Here is a 20,359-nt window from a genome sequence, read left to right as displayed (position 1 = left end):
ATTTAGGGACTCAACTGTAACAGAGCTCTCTCGAATACTTCATTCTGATTGGTCAAACACAGCATTAGCCAGTCAGAATCAGTTTGACATTAGGTTCCAGATCATATAATTGGGTTTATTTTGCAATAATGACCAGCTGTTTGGTTTTTTTTCTTCCATGACCTTCCTGTATCTCAAAGAGTAGATCATGGCAGTATAGCAACGGCAAGGTCATGGGTTCACTTTGAATAAAAGTGTTTGCCAAATGCATAAATGTAAATGTGGGACATCAGGTTCTGATCTTGCTCTCGTCCAAGTGTTTAACCTCTGTATACTAATATGTCATTAATGGGAACCACACGCAAAACATCTCTTCGAAGTCCTCTTGCTACTGAAGATCAGAGATGTGTGCTCTACTTTCAGGAAATGTAAGAGTTACAGCTGCCTCCTGGCTGGTGTTCTTTGGACTGGCGTGATATACCTGCCAAGACGTGACACATTTATATCCTCACCTTGACCCTGTGGGCTATCTGTGAACTTCTGCCCCATTATCTTGTTCTACACATCAGCCTCTTCAAACAGTGACTGAGAAATGGGGAGGGAGAATTAAGCAGTATCATCATAACACTTCAGGCGTGTGTCTTCAGAGGCATCAGTCCCACGCAAACATTACAACTAATCATGTACTACAGCTCTCTCAGTTTCTACTTGTTCAATACCTCAGGCGTAAAGGGAGGAGTTGCTTGTCTATGTTTGGGAGTTGTGAAAAAAAAAAAATATGACCAGTTTGACAGTAAAGGTCTGAAGCCCAAACCCAAGGTCTGAAGCCCAAGATCCTTTTTGACCCAATTGGTGCTTTCAGATGTTACATCTGGACCTGGAGCATTTTTAAAGCCCTAAGTGGGCTGAGCCAGCCGTCGCTCCCGGATAATCGAAAATGGGCAAAAAGGCGGGATTAGCTGAGGTGACGTGATGGCAAACAGACAGCAGACAAACGGCTAAGAGTGACAACAGCCCAATCCACCTGTCACTCAAGTGGCCATGCCCTTAATTATGCATAACTTTAAGGCTTAATAGAATTTAAACGGATGAGTTATAAAAATAAAAAATTCACCCCCCTCACAGTTGTCATGAAGGGCAAAATTAGCTATATAGACCAAAACCACTTTTTGTACCAGGCTGTAAAAAAAAATTCTGCTGTAAAGTTGGGCATATTACCATGGGGGTCTAGGGGACTGACTTTCTTTTGGAGCCTGTCTCTTGTTGCCAGTCAATGAATTGCTGTTTAAGTCACTTCCGTGTTGGATTCAAGAGAGAGATCGGAAGGTTGCCGCTTGGTATATACATATCTTTTTATATATAAATCTTGAAACATCATTATAACATTAAAACAAGAAAAACAACAATTTGCCAATAAGGTAAGACAAATAAACTGTTAGTTAGATCAGCTCTATAATTAAAGATACGTTTTCTGATTTAAAAAAAAATCTGAATATTTATAATTTTGCTTCTCAGGTAAACTTTTGAAAATGTTTAGACATTTTGAATGGAAGACAAGACAAAGTTTTAAAGTGTAGATTGTCGAATCACACTGTTCATGACCCATTTTATTTCTTTACTTTAATATGCAACATATTTCAAAGTGAAACTGGATATTCAAGGAGAAAAAAAGATTGGATGAGATTTAATTGTATCCATCAGAAATGTGTTGAATTGTGAAAAGTGAACGTTACATACCAGAAAGGAGCCAAATGGATTTGTGATGTCATCTAAAAGGGAAAGTCAATGAATCGTGCACCATACAATCAGGAATATATGCATTAAGGAAGTAAATGGTAATTTCCTGATGAGTTCCGAGCTTGTTTTAAGTGGAAATAATTAAGGTCTGTCACTGACACAGTGATAAAGATAGGGATGGTAAAAAGTATTTTTACGTGACTTTAAGACATGGATTTGCACAAAGATTTCCTAATTGCTCTACACTTAAGCACTTAAACTATGTGGCAGCCTGTCTTTGTGTAAGAAACTAATTGCGGCCTTCTTTTTCTTTGTCTTTTGCTAGACCTCATGGATTAGCTGGCAGTCCAGTTATCTCTGATATCTCTCTCATCCGACTATCGCCTCACGCTGCAACTACCGGAGAATCCCCCTTCAACCCACCGCACCCGTATGTCAACCCACACATGGAGCACTACCTGCGCTCAGTCCACAGCAGCCCAACTCTCTCCATGATCTCCGCAGCACGAGGATTGAGCCCTGCTGACGGTGAGTGTCACATTGTTCTCCATGTACCAGTGTGCTGTTGTTACTGACAAATACACTACCGTTCAGTAAGAAATGAATACTTTTATTCAGCAAGGACACTTTAAATTGATCAAAAGAGACATAAACCAGGTTTCCATCCAAGTGTTTTTTTTGCGAAAAAAGGTTTAGCGCATCAAAATGTTTACCGATATAGCTGATGGAAATGGCAATTATCGATATTTTTTTGCAAATGTCGACACAATCCTTTTCCGTTTAACTTTAGCGCATACATTCTATGTCGATACTTTAAATGACGCGAAAAACTAGTTTGGAAAGACTTTTTGTCGAAAAAAAGGGCTTTAACGCAAATAAATGTGGTGTCACATGATTTTCATCACGTGATTTTGATTGTAGGTGAATCAAAGAAAACTGGATGGGCCAGTTAAAATAAGCCCCCCCCCCAAAAAAAACGGGTTCCCCTTCATCTCCTTTTCAGCGCTTTTCTGCGGCACTGAGGACAGCGACTCAGTAGCCTACCTGAATTTAATGCGTAATTAGCATAGGTTTAAAAAAATTTAAACAGGAATTATAGTTGCTTTTTAAATACACTTACAATTTAATTTAATTTATTGTTTAATAAAATGATAGGCCTATTATTTTTAGTTTATTAACAGCAACAACAGCTGTAAAGATGAAGTTGACGATCGCCATCTCCGTAGTACGCGCCTATAGAGAGAAATGCACATCATGAATTACATAACCAGAATTTGTTATGTTATTTGTTATGTAAATTGTTAAAAAGACATTTCAAGCTTTCTTAAGATAGGCTATATTTTATGTCTGTGAGGCATATGCTGAGTTTCGTTAAGTTAGGATGAGATGCGCTCCTGTTCACGAGCAATGCAAGTGACCGCGCGGGCGCCTCTATGATTGTTGTCTGTTATATTTAAATATTTGTATTTATTAAATGCAGGCAATTGGTTGATAAAAAAAAAAAAAAATTAAGATACAATTTATACAAAATTGTCTTTCAGCAAAACTTAACTTAATTAAGTGGTCAAAATCATGTCTGACCCGCTCCATGTCTCTCGATATTGCTCATCATGCGGTTCACTTTTCATAATCAACATAAATGAAAAAATAACATCATTATATTTTAACAAATATGAAACTAAATGCGCTTATTTAATGGCAACAACACAGTAGGCCTACAGACTCTCTATTTGTACAACTTGCTGCACATTCATTTTATTCTGAATTTTGCACACATAAGTTGAAAGGCATTTGTTTGTGCATGCATGTAAAACATATCTGCAACATTCATCAAGTTCACTGATAATTATGCGTGCATTTATTAATTATTATCAGAGAGAGAGAGTGTGTGTGTGTGAAACGGCACAGGTTTTGTGATTTTGGCTAAAAACGGCATAATCATCATTTAAAGACCACTGAGAATGTTTAAAAATAGCTCAAAATATGATCAGAGTGGGACTTTAATGAATAATGTAACAAGGAGCATGTAAACTGCGTTGTTTGTTTATGGAATGGATCGCAAATAGATCTGAATGAAGAAACGTACCATAGTAGAAAATGTACCAGGCCCACCCGGGCCCAATGGTATCAGGACCAATGAATCCACACAGCATCTCAAACGTCGGCCGTGTCATTCTAAAATGTTGCACCCAGAGACTTTCTGTAAAGTGTCTCTCCACAACTTCCTCCCAGAACGCCGTATTGCATGGTCTCTCCCAGACCCTTGGAGTTCGTCGCGTAACGGTATAGTTAATTTGAGCCCTATCAGATGAGCAACTGTTTAATTCTGCCGTCGTCTTCTGATATTTCGGACACTTGCAATTATTTGTGAAATTGAAATGACAGTAAGCTGGCAAATTTCAATTAACTGCCTGAATACTCTCTCCATTATTATTATTATTTTTTTGTTTGTTTGTTTGTTTGGTGTTGGGGGGTGTGCTGACTGGAACCCCAAAAGGTAGAATTTGCAATAAAAAATAAAATAAAATAAAAGATGTATGGAAACGGCTCAAGGGCACTTTTTTTTTGCGATACACCAAAACATATGCGACACATCACGCACACAATCTTATCGGTAAAAGGCCAATTGAATGGAAACAGTCTGGAGACGGCAAAGTTCGTAATGTTTTTTTATCGCATATTCACTTTGTCGATAACATAACAGCGCAAAAAGTGGATGGAAACTAGGCTTTAGATTTGTATGGTGTTACAAAAGATTTCTATTCCACATATATGCTGCTCTTTTGAACATACTATTCATCAAAAAATATATTTTTTATTCATGGCTTCCACACAAATATTAAGCAGCACAACTGTTTTTAACATTGATAATAATAACGAATGTTTCTTGAGCAGCAAATCATCGTATTATAATGATTTCTGAAGGATAATGTGAGTGACACTAAATACTGAAGTAATGAAATTTAGCTTTGACGTCACATGAATAAGTTACATATTAAAATAGTAAACCGCTCTTTTAAATTGCAATAATATTTCACAATATTACTGTTTTTATATATATATAAAAATGCAGCCTTGTTATGTTTAGCATAAGAGATTTCTTTCAAAAACATTTAAACCTCTTTCCAACCCCATAATTTTGAACAGTACTGTGTAAGGTCAGCTGTAAATTCAAATTTTCATGTATTTCTATATTCATATGACTTTCTTTTATTATTCATTATATTCATACTTTTATTGTGATTTTTTTTTTTACTTTTTTATTATTGTTTTATGTTTTGTGCACTTGACAGTCACTGAGAAACATTCACTTTCATTTTGTGGACATCCTGTCTAAAATCTTATTTTGTGCTTAAAAAAATAAAGAGAGTCACCCAGGTACATTAACTTCGCAGGTTTGAAATGACATTAGTGTGAGATCCAAAGAGCACTTTCAAATCACCCATTGTACCACCTAAAAATGGATTGTATGTTTATGGAAGTATGTCTAGGAGGAAGAATACAAACATTGGTTAAGGATGAAAGAATTTAATGGTTCTGCTCCTCCACAAACTCAAACACCACAGAAGCTCTCTACCGTTGTTTATCTCCTTTATTATGTCAATGACTTGGACATTTGGAATGCTAAAAACATTACTGTAGCCTGAATATGCAAATAGATAATATTGAGAAAGAAACCATTTCCCAGACATTATCTCCCTTGCCATAAAGCATGGTCCTCTCAGCCCTGTTACTATAACAGGTTGGGACGAGCACCCCAAACCAGAGATAAGTCACCAAGCACATTCTCCTTCCAGTAATGGCTCTGCTTTCACACTTAAATAAGCAATGTGGAAAAGATTGTGTTGGTGATTAAATGGCGGCAGAGATAATGGAAGGAATTGAGCTTGAATGAATCCAAATAAAACCTAAAAAGCCTTTTTTGACTGTCTCATATAAACCGTGTTCCCAACAGTTCACCTACACTTTAAAAGGTCTCACATAAAATAATTATAGGTGATTAATTCAATGATTTGCTTAATATACCATGCTAATCCTAGTCTAAACTGGATTGTTTCCGCACATTATACAGTCAACTAACTTCGTGACAGAGCTTCAGTCTTGTAGAAGTCTATCATATTCTCTGTTTAACAGACGGTCCTTAAAGAATTGCTGATTAAGATCACTGAAGATGTCCCAAGCCCCAGAGCAGTGTTCTGACTGCTGATCTGCCTTCATTGGTCCACTGCCTCAGGGCTTTTTTAGCCCCAGCCTCTGCTGCACCCCTCCTTACACCGTTTCTGAGCCCCTCTAGGGACGCAGTTATACGATCCGGCGAGCGTGGAGAAAATAAACGGCCTTGTTCTGCCATGAATCCAGCACAAACACACGCCTGTTCTTTTTTAACCTCGCTGGGGCCTAATTGTTCCTGATAGAGCTGTTATGGTATGAATGGTCAAGCAAGCAAGAATGGGGTGGAACCCTCCCCCCATCCTGAGCGTCCCATAACTTAAGCAGCATGGGCGTGAATTGCTGTTATTTCTTCGTCGTAGGCGAGTGTTACGGAAATAACGTTGGAGGCACTAATGGTTATCTGACCTCAGCAGACAGAAAAATAAATATATCACTTGCATGTATTGCCTTTGACACCTTTAGATTAGCGTTTACTAGGTGCAGGTGTTAAAGTTTAGGCAAAGGGCTTAAGGGGAAGGGGAGAGCAAAGTAAGCTGTGCCACTTTTTACTTTTAGGCATATTTCAAGATGTCTACTATAAACCATATATTAAATAGAAATTATAAAATTTATTTTAAATTGCAGTGTTTACTGTATTTCTGATCAATTAAATGCAGATTTTTTTTACTTTCAGTGTTATTAAACAGTTCATTACTCATCATTTGTAATATTTAATATTTGAAGGCAAAGCTTACTATTAAGATTTATTAAGCCACTGGCACAACTTGCCCCAAATCATCTGGTAAACAAAATACTTCATTGAATAATTCTTGGCTAGATCATTTAAATGTTGTGTTTTTAGAATGAAAAACTTGACTAAAAATCTAAAAATGTTTACAACTTTTCTCATGTACATCTCTCATAAGCTGCGGTATACTGTATTTAAATACTGTATAAGGTCATGTGACAAACATTGTGCAGGGGACTATACGTCCAACCCCACTTTTCCCCACCTATGTGTTTGTGTGACTCCTGAAATACTAAACTCTTCTCTGTCTTTGCAGTGACCCATGAACACCTGAAGGAGAGGAGCTTGTTTGGCCTGCCCCCTCCCCCGCCTGGGGCCAACCCCTCAGAGTACTATCACCTCATCACCAGTCACCGCAGCCCTTACGGAGACCTGCTCATGCAGACGGGGGCCGCGGCTGCTCATCTCCCTGACTACATGAGCCCAGTGGACAGTGAGTTATTCTCCACGAGTACAGCACTAACCAATATACGACATCCGTTCTATCACCTTAAAGGAGTGGTTGATTTCATTTTTCTAACTTTAGTTAGTGTGTAATGTTGCTGTTTGAGCATAAACAACATCTTCTCAAGTTCAAAGCAAAGGGAGATAGTTTCTTTTAAAGAAATTGCTTTTTAAGGACTACAACAAACGGCTGGTAGGGACCACACGACATTCCTCCCGGGTTAGTGACATCATGAACCCTAAAAATTACATAAACCCCGCCCCCGGCAACGCAATTTATAGATTATCATGACAGAATATGGTCATCAATGACTAGAAGATAACTACACATAAGCTACATAAATTCATCAACTAACCATTCAGAAATGGTGTCTACATGTTGTCACTTCTTCTTGAGCCTCTCCATCTTTTTCCAACTCCATTTGAACATAAAAGGCTAAAATTGTTTGAAATTTTCATTGCATGTCTGTGTGAGGTAATCGTAGCTGCTAACACACTAGCTCTTGAAGCTCCGCCCTCTGTGCCGGGAGCAGCAGCGTATTTGCATTTAAAGGAACACACACAAAAACAGTGCGTTTTTGCCCACCCTCAAAAAGTAACAATTTTAACATGCTATATGAAAATATCTGTGGGGTAGTTTAGCTAAAACTTCACATACACACTCTGGGGACATCAAAGACTTATTTTACATCTTGTGAAAAGGGCATTATACCACCCCTTTAAAGAATTTGTGCTGCAATACTTTGTTTCATGTGAAGAGAGCTAGAAGTAAGTATTGGTTTTCCCAGGGTGCAACTTAAAAAAGTCGCAAATGTGACAAAATATACATTTGCGACAATAATGTCAGATCTAATATTAGAATGAAAGAATGAAAACTTTGTCAATTTTTGGCCTTGTCAGATTTCATCTGATTAGCAGTCATCAGTTTACATTAATTCAACTAATTAATGCAAGGCTTATTCCAATATCTATTATAGCGACCCTTGAATGGCTGTCTGAGACATTTCGGAATGCTACAATGCACAAAAATGTGTTAGTGTAGCCAGAAGTGTTTGCATTCACATACTTTTGTGGGCTTTAAATCAATCTGATTACCAACTCATGCATCTTTAACTGCATGTTGCCATATAAACAGCATGTTTTTTACACTATAAATTATATTCTGATATTTTAACAATTAAAATAAGGAAAAAATGCAATTGCAGTTGTGTAAAATAAACAAAGTCATTTGGCTCCTAAAAGTAAAAATGTATGAGGTTTTTTTTTTATTATTATTTGGACCCCTGCTTCTCCAAGAATGTAAACACTGTGGCTTTGTGGTGCTTTCAAAATATTGTTTTGTAGGTTTAAATGGGCCGGCATGTCAATTTCTAACTCAACCAATGGTGTTTTGACTTCTGTATATCGAGCAGGACAAACAGGGGGAGTATGGAAAACCTGTTTGGAGATAATCTTTATTTTTCCAATTCTGTTTAATGCCACTATTAGCACTGAAACTTTAGACATCTTCAAAAAAATCTGTCTTACTTACAGGATCAAAATTAGATGCAATCAGTACCAGTGTTATTTTAGTATAATTTATATACTATTATACACTATTATATACTATTATATATAAAAAAAAAATGTTCAGGTTTTAGTAATTGTGTTGTGTTTTTGTGTCTATATAGGTTTTATTAATACATTTTTATTAATTAATTTTTTAGATTTATACAGTTTTATTTTAATACTTCAAGTTAGACTAAACAAAAATGGAAAAAAAATTGCCTTGGCAACTAGCTGAAATAAAATAATTTTAAGTTTTTTATATATATATATATATATATATGTATGTGTATATGTATATATATGTATATGTAGCCTATATGTTATTTCCGTCAACATTTAATTTATTTTATTTTAAATAACAAAAAAAAAGTTTTTTTTTTTTATGGTTTTAGGTTCAGTTAACGATAATAACCCTGCCCAGTACGAATATCTTACTAATTTGCTACACTCTGCAAAAAATTGTGTAAAAAATAATAGATCAGAAGCTTTCCACATCAAAGAATAAGTCTTTCGATCTTCACCTGTGTATAAAACATGACTCACGTGGCAATCGGCAGTAAACATGAGCCATCTCAAAAATTTACGAGGCGTTTCTGTTACGGCCTCTAATTCAGATTGGGCTGCAGGTGTGATGTGTTATTATAAGTAACATTCGACTTCCCTCACCTTAAAAGGGAAATACAGTGTTTGGAGGAGACATATTTTTTTGCTGTGGCTGTAATGCCAGGTCTTTCATCTCTGCTCTTTGTTTTCAAGGATGTGTTATGGCAACTATGTACCCCCTTCTGCTTCTTTGTAATGTGATCCAATTAGTCATGTAATGGACGGGTGTATGTTCTTGATCTTGTAAGGTACTGATTACTCCTGGCTCAATAAAGTACCATTGTTAAAAGATGCCCAGAGGATCACGATTGCATCTCGTTGCGTAATCTTTAGGGGTGAACCAGGGCGAGTAGGTTGCAGGTCTCACGGTGCCAAGCAGGTTTTCGGCTCTCATCCAGAGTTTAGGCGAGAAATACAGTGTTGTGAATGGGTAACTCTGTGAGAGAGGATGAGGGGGAAGTCAGTGTAGGGTGTCTGCTCAGGAAACTTGAGATTGTAAATAATCAAGCTGGCACGCACTCTTGCCTTGATCCAGTCCAGCCACCCACAGTAACTCTTAGTGCCACAAATCCACACTTTTTCAAGTTTTCAATAATTTATATCAACGTACATTTATTTTATTTCAAGTAACAAAAATGTTTTTTTATGGTTTTAATTTTAGTTAACAGTAATTACCCTGGCCAGTACAAATAGCTAATTTGAAAGTAATCAGGCTGGCACTCACTCTTGCTATGATCCAGTCCAGCCACACACAGTAACTCTTAAGGCCCCTATATACTACAAGTGAAATCGAAGAGCGAACTGGTGTGACGTCATTTCGAACAAAATCAGGCCAAAGTGAAGTTAATTTGGAGTGTTTTCTGGAGTTCAAAACAGCTTCCCAAAGTGAACTTTATGGAAAAGTTTGCTCTGGCTGATGAACACCTATTACGTATTACGCCTATTACGTAATAGGTAGGTGTAATACGCAGGTAAAAACATGAACACACTGGAGAGCTGCTTTATAGTAGAAACTGAAATTGTAATTCAAACTGAAAGTCACACTGACACTGTTTTTTCATGTTTAATACTGTAAAGTTGCTTGATTTGAAGCAATCTGTTATATAAAGTGCTTCATAAATAAACGTGACGTGACTTGACTAGAGTGCCGAATTGCAGAGCTCGTGCAAATATATCCACATCGCTATGATCAGATGCTTTCTTAACGTTTTCTCACTATTGTAATTTTTGTTGTTGTTTTTTTACATGTTAATTTAAACACTGCTCCAAACAGTGTGGCATTTTGAACTTATTTTTACCCCTAAGTGAAGAACAAAAAAGAACTATGAATATATTGCGGCCATTGTGCCAAAAATCTACCCTGGTAATCCAGAGTTCTCGCGAGAGCACAAGTTGAATTTGCTCAGCGAGTTACTCTGGTGTCGAGTAATGATGCTCATTAAATATGCCCCTCGATCTGAGCTGCACCAATCACATTGGGTTATCTGATATAGGCGGGACAAAGGCGAGCTAAACAGATAACGACAGCGCTGTGACGTCGAAGTCATTAGTAAACATTGCAAGATGGCTATGGATGAACACCGGTTGTTTGAAACGGCTTTGGCCGCTACAATGAACGAGTTAGACTTGGCTTTTTATCTAAAACAGGAACAAAAGACGCCGCTCGAATAGTTCCTTTGCAAGAAGGACGTTTTTGCTGTTTTGCCGACCGGATACGGTAAGAGTATAATCTACCAGTTAGCTCCGCTGGTAGCTGGGGTTTATTGTTGTGATTGGTCGTAGTGTTATCCAATTGCGTGCAGTGAGATTTTCAAATGCACGCTTGGTGCCGCCCCTCGAGCTGGGCGATTTTCATTAGTCGACACCAGACCATTAATCTTTTAGATTTAGGTCTGGATTTCCAGGCTACCACAAATCCACGGTTTTCCAAGTTTTTCATATTTTATTTTATTTCAGTTTACATATATTTTATTGCATGTAACAGAAATGTTTTTAGTTTTAGCTAATGCTAATAACCCAGGCAAGTAAAAATAGCGAAATTTTTTGTAAAAAAGCTTTCCACATCCAAAAAAATTAGTCTTTCAATCTTCACCTGTGTATAGAACAGTCCAGCCACCCACAGTAACTTTTAGTGCCACAAATCCACGTACCCTCTCACATCACATGCCCCAATTACTTCCAATCACAAATCAAACATGGACCTTTGCTTTTTTATGACTGTAATGAGTCGGTCGTGAGAGTTCCTGCATCTCTGACTGCTAACGCTGGCCGCCGCGGAGCTGACTGCCCACAGTTTGTTTAGTGAGGCTTGTTAGCTCAACACATCATGGGGTTTTCCCCTTCCCGGCTTGTGTCTTTGGCCTTCTCGTCCGCCTGGCTTGATGTGGTCTCACTCTGGGCACTCAGGTGTTCACGGCTCTCCACACCAACCCACAGACACAGGGCTTTCATTGATGGCCGATGTCAGCTCATGGCGTGGTGGCATAAAGCAAGCCCTTCAGTAGAGCAAAGTCCTGATAAATATGCATTGCAGAGCCTAGCGTTTGTCTTGGAATGGTGTGCAGATAAAATTCGTATGCGTATTTAAAAATCAATTTATGTTCTAATAAATTCAGCAGACCCACCACTAGAGTGAGTGTTCAGCATGCACAAAGTGGCCCTCTTGTTTTTCCCTTCATGATTCCCATTTGCCCATTAGCTGACTTGGAGAGAGAATGTTCGGGTTTTCCTGTAAATGGTGATCGTTGTTGTAAAAAATGAAAACTGTGCACATGGAAAATCTGTCCAGCCTGTCATTTAGAGCCAACATGTGCAGCACTGTAAATTTATTTGGACATTCGGCAGTTTTACACGCACTACTGGGTCAAACCAAGACACTAACTGGAGTCATGTGGCGTTGAATAGGTTGTTATAGACTTCACTGTACGGCAAAATAAGCATTTTGACATTTCATATAGCTGTAAACCTCACTGTAAAGCTGTATTTTCTACCAACTCCACTTACATTACAATACATGATGACCCCATTACAATACATGATGAGTTGAAAAACTGAAATGATATTATTAAAAAATTGTTGTGTGTCTATGTATGTGTGTCTGTATGTATATATATGTATGTATGTGTATATATATATATATATATACATACATACATACATACATACATACACACATACACACATACACACACACATACATACACACACATACATACACACACATACATACATACATACACACATACACACAACAATTTTTTAGCTGTAAACCTCACTGTAAAGCTGTATTTTCTACCAACTCCACTTACATTACAATACATGATGACCCCATTACAATACATGATGAGTTGAAAAACTGAAATGCTATTATTAAAAAATTGTTGTGTGTATGTGTGTCTGTATGTATGTGTGTCTATGTATGTGTGTCTGTATGTATGTATGTATATATATATGTATATACAAATTTGGAAAAATCCAACCTTTAAGGACACCAATTTTCTTTGTGAATGAATAATGTATCGTAAATAAATAAATGTTCTTCCTTAAAATACATGGTGCATGTATATGTTTTATTTCAGTAAGCCTAAAAGCTAGTTTGATTTGCATTGCTCTCAATGCTAATCAAACTAGCTTTTAGGCTAACTGAAATAAAACCATGCCAATCTCTAGGTATGGTGAATGCTATGTGATGATGTGGGGCTATTTTAATTCCAAAGGCCAAGGGAACTTTATCAGGATGCATAGTATCCTGGATCCATGAAGTAACTGGCCTTTAAAAATACAAATCTGCCTGCCTCTATGGGAATTTAACATAGGGGTGTACTAACTTATGCACCATGTATTTTAAGGAAACATTTATTTATTTACGATACATTATTCATTCACAAAGAAAATTGGTGTCCTTAAAGGTTGGATTTTTCCTAATTTTTTTAATTAAGGCATTAAGTTCAATTTCCAAAATATGATTTTTTATTCCTCTTTTTAGTCAACTTTAGCATGGGTGTATTAACTTATGCATTGCACTGTATATATATTAGATTTATTTATTTATTTTAACTATTTTAACATTTTAATTCATTTGTTATATTATTTATTATTTTAACAAGCAAAATTAAATAAATATGCTCTAGTGCAGTCTATTTTTCACTCATGCAGTGGCTCACATGCACATGACTTTGGTGCCGAGAGTAGTATTTAAAACAAATCTCTCGTCTTTAAATATGATTAGTATGTAACCCCACATCAGTCATCCATGACTTATAAAGGTAAGAGTAAACTCTTAAGACGCAAGAATGATGGATCATCACCCCCTCTTGAATTTAAACCCAAAAAGCTTTGAATACATGTAGCTCACTCCTGCAGATCACTTTCCTCCTGCCAACGATGTGAATGCCAAACGCATTTGCCCCAACAGGCCCCAAAATAACAAATAGAGGGAAACAATGAAAGGAGACGGCGTCGGCTATGAGTGCACGTCTTGCTGAAATGCTCCATTGCTGAGCCAAGTGCATGTGCATGCCATTGGAGTGCACTTTACATGTTAATTATGGTCTGCGTCTGACAGGGCGACACGCCGATTGAAAGCACAGTCGCCACCAAAAACAACACAGCCGCATTTCCCCATCACACCCAGACGGGTTTTTACTCAATGGGCACGTTCCGTAGGCCCTTTTTGTGTACTTTCAGTGAATCTATTGCGCATGCAATGTTATGAGAAGTCTCAGTCAATGCTTCTCAATGGGTGAGATGGGAAATGCTGGCCTTACGCCCTCTGGATGGATGAAAGTGAATAAATAAATCACCACAGCCTCCGGCTCACAGTCAGACTCTGCCTGATGCCCAAAACAGCAGGATAATAGGTTGAACAGACCTCCGTTTTATCGATGGCTCAATTCAGCTCTGCTTCTTAACTCTACGTTGAAGTGAAGGGGTTTGCAGCCTCTAATTGAGTTGCTTTCACAGGAATGCTTCAAGATTATGAATGGAAAGAGGGGGGAAACAAGTGCTGAACTCATTTGTATGGCATAGCCAGAGGGAACAGTTTAAGGTCCCGTGATAATAGCTACTGCCAAAGCAAATGTCTGCTGTCCGGCTACAGGCAGGACTCTGGTGTTTTGGAACGGAGGTCTTTGGGTGTATAGGAACGGAGTCTTGTCACCACTTTAGCTCAGTCCAACATACTCACACATACATATGCCTGCACAACAAACATTAACACAAGACGCTCCCATTTTGCACTTCAACTTTCTTTCTTTTTTGTAATGTACACTTGTTCAAAAGTCGTTGGGTTTTTTTATCCTGAAAAGATGTACTGTATATATTAATCGCGGTTTCCACAAAAGTATTAAACAACACAACTGTTTTCTAGATTGATAATAATAACAAATATGTCTTGAGCACTGAGAAATCTGCATAGTAGAAAGATTTCTGAAGGATCATGTGACTGAAGACTGAAGTCATTTCTGCTGAAAATTCAGCTTTACCATTACAGGAATAAATTAAATTTGAAAATATAATAAAATAGAAACAGTTATTTTAAATTGTAAACAATAATACTGTTTTTAAATAAAAAAAAAAAAAAAAAATTTTTTACCTGTTTCATTTTTATATTCAAGTGTTTATGATTTATACGATTAGTTGATTTTTATTATTTGATAATGGTTAGATGATTGTCATTGATCCCCGAAAGGAAATTAAAGCAGAGAAGGAACATAGGAATAACACCTTCCAAATACATATTTTTCTGGCATCCCAATAAAAACATCAGAGCAGATGCCTAATATAATTGCCTCTTTCGTATACGTGCAGAGAGCGCCTGTAATTATAAAGCTATATATCAGGCCAGATCCTCAATTAGAAGCACCTCCTCCTACCCACCATTCCCCTTCCCACAGGGTCGACAGGACTGCCTGAGCCAGCCTCTGCCACCACCGCCTCACAGCACTGCACATCTGGTTTAGCTCTCTCCCAGGAACCTGTGCACCCCTAAATTAGAGACACTGCCTATAAAAACAGACCATTGCAGAGTGTGTGGGACTCGGCAGCTGAGGGCAGGCCAGGCGCTGATACCCCCTGCTGTTCTCTTCACTCTGTGGGCAGCGGCCTGCTAAGTGCTGCCACACACCGTCCTATCAACGTGGCAGTCGCACAGCAAACTGGAAAAGTTCTTAGACAGAATCTATTAGGGGTTTTAGGTATATTTTTAGTTTATTTTGGTATAATTAAATCGAGAGACATTGATTTTTTTTTTTTTTTTTATACAATTAAATGAAAAACTAATTTCAAGTTTCTTGTTTTTGTCATCCTGTGGTTTGCCATCTGACCCCAGACTCGCAAACTATTGCTGCTCCTCTCCAACCAAAGCCAACCTCCCAATTTTAAAAACACTTTACTGATCTTTACTGATCACTAGCTTTAATAAGGATTAATCTATATTTAATGTGTACAGTAAGACTATGCAGTGTTCAATGCAGTGTTGTTTTACAATTGATTATTACTTTTATTTTAATTTTTTTGGCTATTTACTGTCTGAATACCACTGTTAGTACATCTTCCTGAAAAACTTAAAAAAAACTGTTTATTTAATTTGTATTTTCATTCAGTTGTATTTATTTGTCCATTTTGTTTGTAATTAGTTTTTGTTTTTATTGTATTGCTGACTGTTAATTTGTCATATGTAATTGTTTTGAGGACCATTTTCTTACATTAGTTAGTATTAGTTTTTGTTGAAGTATCTATAATTGTGAAATTTCCCTAATATATTAAAAGTATAACATTTCCGTTTGATGTAATGGTGCAGAATGACACACTTTACCTTTAAATTAAGCATTCAGGGATCAAATGTCAAAATCTAATTAGCGTAACAATAATAGTTGCTGTTTGCAGTGCACATCAAAACTGTTGCTTAAAGAATGGCAGGGGAGTAATTAACTGGTTGGAGGCTGTGGATTTGTGAGAGTTTGACAGGCTTCTGTTTGAAATGTCAGTTGAAGGTTTTTTGTGAGGTGCTCATGTTTGTGTGTAGTTTAATGGAGCCATTACATGTTTCCTGTTGTAGCACCTTTGCTGATGCCCCCCTGGAAGGCAAAAAAGCCTCCGTGCCCGACTGCTGTTCTCTGTCCGCTTACACCAGTGCTTAATGCACAGCACCTGTTTACTACAGTTCAGAGCACATGCACATAGAAACGTGGCTTTTAAGTCAACACTCACTCAGCAATTGGAATGCAAATGGAAATGCAAATTATATAGTTTTTACATTTTGTGGAAGGGTACTTTTGTAATTTTCCACCCTTTAACTTTTGACATCAGAATTTGCACTATTAATTCATATTTTTATTCAGTAAGGGAGACTGTAAAGTACAGTACAGAATATAAAAAAATAAATACTGTAATTTTAAATACTGTAAGTTCTGGTCTTTTTCATCAATGTCCACAAGAATATTAAGCAGAACAACTGCTTGTGACATTAATAATACTAAGAAATGTTTCTTGAGCTCCAAATCAGCATATTATAATGATTTCTGAAGGATCACGTGACACTGAAGACTGGAGTAATGATGCTGAAAATTCAGCTTTGCCATCACAGGAATAATTTACATTCTATGTTTTTTTTAAGTCATTTTTAAATAAGTATTTTTATTATTATTATTATTATTATTATTATTATTGTAATAATACTTCACAATAGTAAAATAAATAGTAAATATATATATTTTTTTTTATCTTACCAACCCCAAACTTTGTACGGAATTGTAAACAAATCTAACTTTGCTATTTTTTGAAGATGATTAACATACACAGATATATATATATTCTTGGAGATAATTATCAACGGAAAGGCACTCCTAAATAATCTTACTCAAATCTCCTCTAAGTTAAATATAGACTGTTCAGCATTCCAAACATTATTTGCTTGCTTGTTTGCCTAATTTTACTCTCTGATCAATGTTGTTAAATAGCATCTGTTTGGCATTCTGCAGAACACCTCATTGGGTGAGATTGGTATGATTAGACTGTTAAATTATTCATAGTGAGTTGTATGCAAGCCAACATAGGAGTGATTCTGGAGATAAAGAGAATTGAACGGATCTCTTTAAGGTGAGAGTGAAAAAAGTGTCTTTTCTCTCCAGTGTCCCGTTTCCCCAGTCCCAGACTGACGCCGAGGGTGAGCAGGAAGCGGGCGCTGTCCATCTCTCCAGTCTCGGATGCCAGCATCGACCTGCAGACCATGATCCGCACCTCGCCCAACTCTCTGGTGGCCTACATCAATAACTCCCGCTCCAGCTCGGCTGCCAGCAGCTCTTACGGCCACCTCTCCGTCGGGGCCATCAGGTACAGGAATGACCATTCTCCCATCTGTGTTGATTTCTCCTTGTAAATGTTTTTGCAGGTTGCCCATTGTTTGAACTCACACTAAATGTGACTAATTCCTTTTTCTCACATCTCAGTCCGTCCTTCACATTCCCACATCCTATCACACCAGTTGCATACCACCAGCTGCTGTCCCAACAGAGAAGTCTGAATGCATTTGGACACACTCCCCCCCTCCTACAGCCTTCTCCTTCCCTCAGTTCCAGGCAGCAGACGCTGGTGGCAGCTGCTGCACTGACCAACAACAACAGCGCCGACACCAACACAGAGTCCAGCCAGGTGATTTTACAGAGGTTTCCGTACGCGTTTTCAGGCTTCTAAAGGTCTTGACTTGAGAAACCTGGAAATTTCATGTTTATAATATGCACTACTATTCAAAAGTTTGGGGTCAGTAAGTTTTTTTGTTTTGTTTTTTTGAAAGAAATAAATACTTTTGTGTTAGCAAGGAAGCATTAAATTGATTAAAAGTTACCGTAATTCTGATTTTTTTTATTTATTTTTTATTTTATTTTTATCACGGTTTACACAAAAAGCAGCAAGACTGTTCAACATGTTCAACAATAAGAAGAAATGTTTCTTGAGCAGCAAATCAGCATATTAGAATGATTACTGAAGGATCATGTTACTAAAGACTGGCTGCTGCAAATTTAGCTTTGCCATCATAGGAATTAATTAAATTTTAAAATAGATTTAAATTGTACTATTTCCCAATATTGCTGTTTTGACTGTTTTTGATCAAATAAATGCCACCTTGGTGAGCATAAGAGACTTAAATATTTAAAAAATCCGACTGAGCCCAAACTTTTGAACAGTAGTGTATAGTTTAAGGATGCACCAATAAATAATTATTTCCAATAATTGCTTTCATATTATGGCCAATAATCAATAGTTGCAGATGTTGAAATGCTATACTGTTGTTTTTAAGTAAATTAAAAACATTAACTAACAACAAAAATAAATCATCAAACGCTACAAGTGAATTAAGGTAGAACGATATTATAATGTACTGCATGAAAAATGGATATTCACTTTGGTATCTAAGATTTAATTGTTAGTGTTTGAAGATTAACTTTAAGCGTTAAATAATGGCAAAGGTGAATAGCATTGCTGTAGTGGCACACCATCACTACCCAACATAAACAAACCAGGGAATTCAGGCTAATCTGAACTAATCTTTTCATTCATCCCTATTTTTTCATTCATCAGCTTCTATAGAAGGCTGTGTAATGCTCATCGACCAAGGATCCAAGGATCCGCTCCCATGTAAACACTGTGGCCATCCAGAATATAAACTTCCTCTAACCTTCTCTCACACTATCCAGAAACTCACCAAATCAGTTTTCCTTCCAGCTTTATTGCTGATCTCCAAACCACATACACACACTATAGTTATGAGAAACACATTTCCCTCACTTTTGAGCAAACCGTGTCAGGGTTATTGAGTTAATAGAAAACATGGGCCTCTGCCATACTATAGTGGTTGGAAGAAAAGGCACCCCCACTTCAACGGAGAGCCTGCATGTTCACAGAGACTGTCTGTTGAATTATGAATCCATCTGAGGATCAAAGTCTGTAGTCGCTCTCTGGGCGTAATAATTTCTTCCTTTTCATATTTCCATCTGACAGATGCTCATAGTGCAGTCTAAACTGTTTAGTCTCTGCGGCAAGTTGCTTTGTGAAATATGGCATCTGGAGCATGGTGCCTTTGTAGGCGTGAAATCACCACTCATGCCAGAAGCCAAACCGTCGACATGGTGTCTCCAATGACTCTTTCCTTGCTCTCTTGCAGAATGCTGGTGGAGATCCTGCTGTCAGCAGCACTGTCAACCCTATGATATTCAAGAGGTCAAAGGTGAAGACTGAAGCAGATGGACCCCACCCCATCTCACCTGGTTCTCAGGTTTGTGGGATCATGTTCATTATCACTTTAGGTCATCTTAAGCTTCAAAATGGACTCAAAATAACTATTAAAGTTTCATTAAATAGTCCATATGATTTTTGCTCTATATTCCAAGTCTTCTGAAGCTAAACAATGGCTTTGTGTGACAAACAGCCCTAAATTTAAGTTAAAAAATGTAGTAAAAAAACATCCAAGAACAAATTGTCCTTTTTTTCTAATCTTTTCAATAAATTATTGATCCACTTCACAAAAATGGCCCAGACCGCTTTATATGCATCTCTCTGTTCATCTCTGCTCACCTCTTTTAAGTCTCTCTTGTATCTTACTCTTTTGAGGAATTCTCGGCTCATTTCCAGTTCTGTGACAGTGTGCTGGTAAGATACATGAGGAGGGGTGTGGAGTGTGATCAGGGCAGATGTGAATTGATGAGCACACAATAGTGGGCCAAATATAAACATGCTGCAGTCAGCATGGACCTCTTTCAAAACCCTTCATATTTGAGGTTTCAACACTTGGAATGAAAGAAACCAAACTCTGGATAGTTTCAAAGGAACCATTATCAGTTGTTGCTTTAGTGCTCTTAACAACATAGCACTCGCTGGTAGACATACCCTTGACTTTTGACTGGATATCACACAAATTAGCATGTGGGAGGTGACATTAGATGTGGCCATGAAGCATTCCGTTCTCTCACCACATTATAGAGGTTTCGAACCATTTAGCTTTAAACTTCATTAAATCTCAAAAGCATTCTTAACATTCCCAAACCTTAAGAGAAACGAGGATTGCAAAATCGACATGACCACCAACAATAGTTC

At 37.4% G+C, this 20,359-nt stretch overlaps 1 protein-coding gene across 2 annotated transcripts in view; it reads left to right on the top strand.

Annotated features, from left to right (window-relative positions):
- Positions 1-20,359, top strand: part of gli2a (GLI family zinc finger 2a) — a 79,974-nt gene that overhangs the window by 50,013 nt on the left and 9,602 nt on the right. For both annotated transcript variants that reach the window (XM_084420859.1, XM_084420860.1), the window contains 5 exons: positions 2,042-2,244; positions 6,933-7,109; positions 17,401-17,602; positions 17,719-17,920; positions 19,431-19,541. In XM_084420859.1, coding sequence (XP_084276985.1) covers positions 2,042-2,244; positions 6,933-7,109; positions 17,401-17,602; positions 17,719-17,920; positions 19,431-19,541 — 895 coding nt within the window. The remainder of the gene's footprint in view (positions 1-2,041; positions 2,245-6,932; positions 7,110-17,400; positions 17,603-17,718; positions 17,921-19,430; positions 19,542-20,359) is intronic.

This window comes from Rutilus rutilus (genome assembly GCF_951802725.1).
Source record: "Rutilus rutilus genome assembly, chromosome: 10".
Taxonomy (NCBI): Eukaryota; Metazoa; Chordata; class Actinopteri; order Cypriniformes; family Leuciscidae; genus Rutilus; species Rutilus rutilus.
Note: the sequence above shows the minus strand (reverse complement) of the source record. Positions and strands in the feature narration are given on the sequence as shown.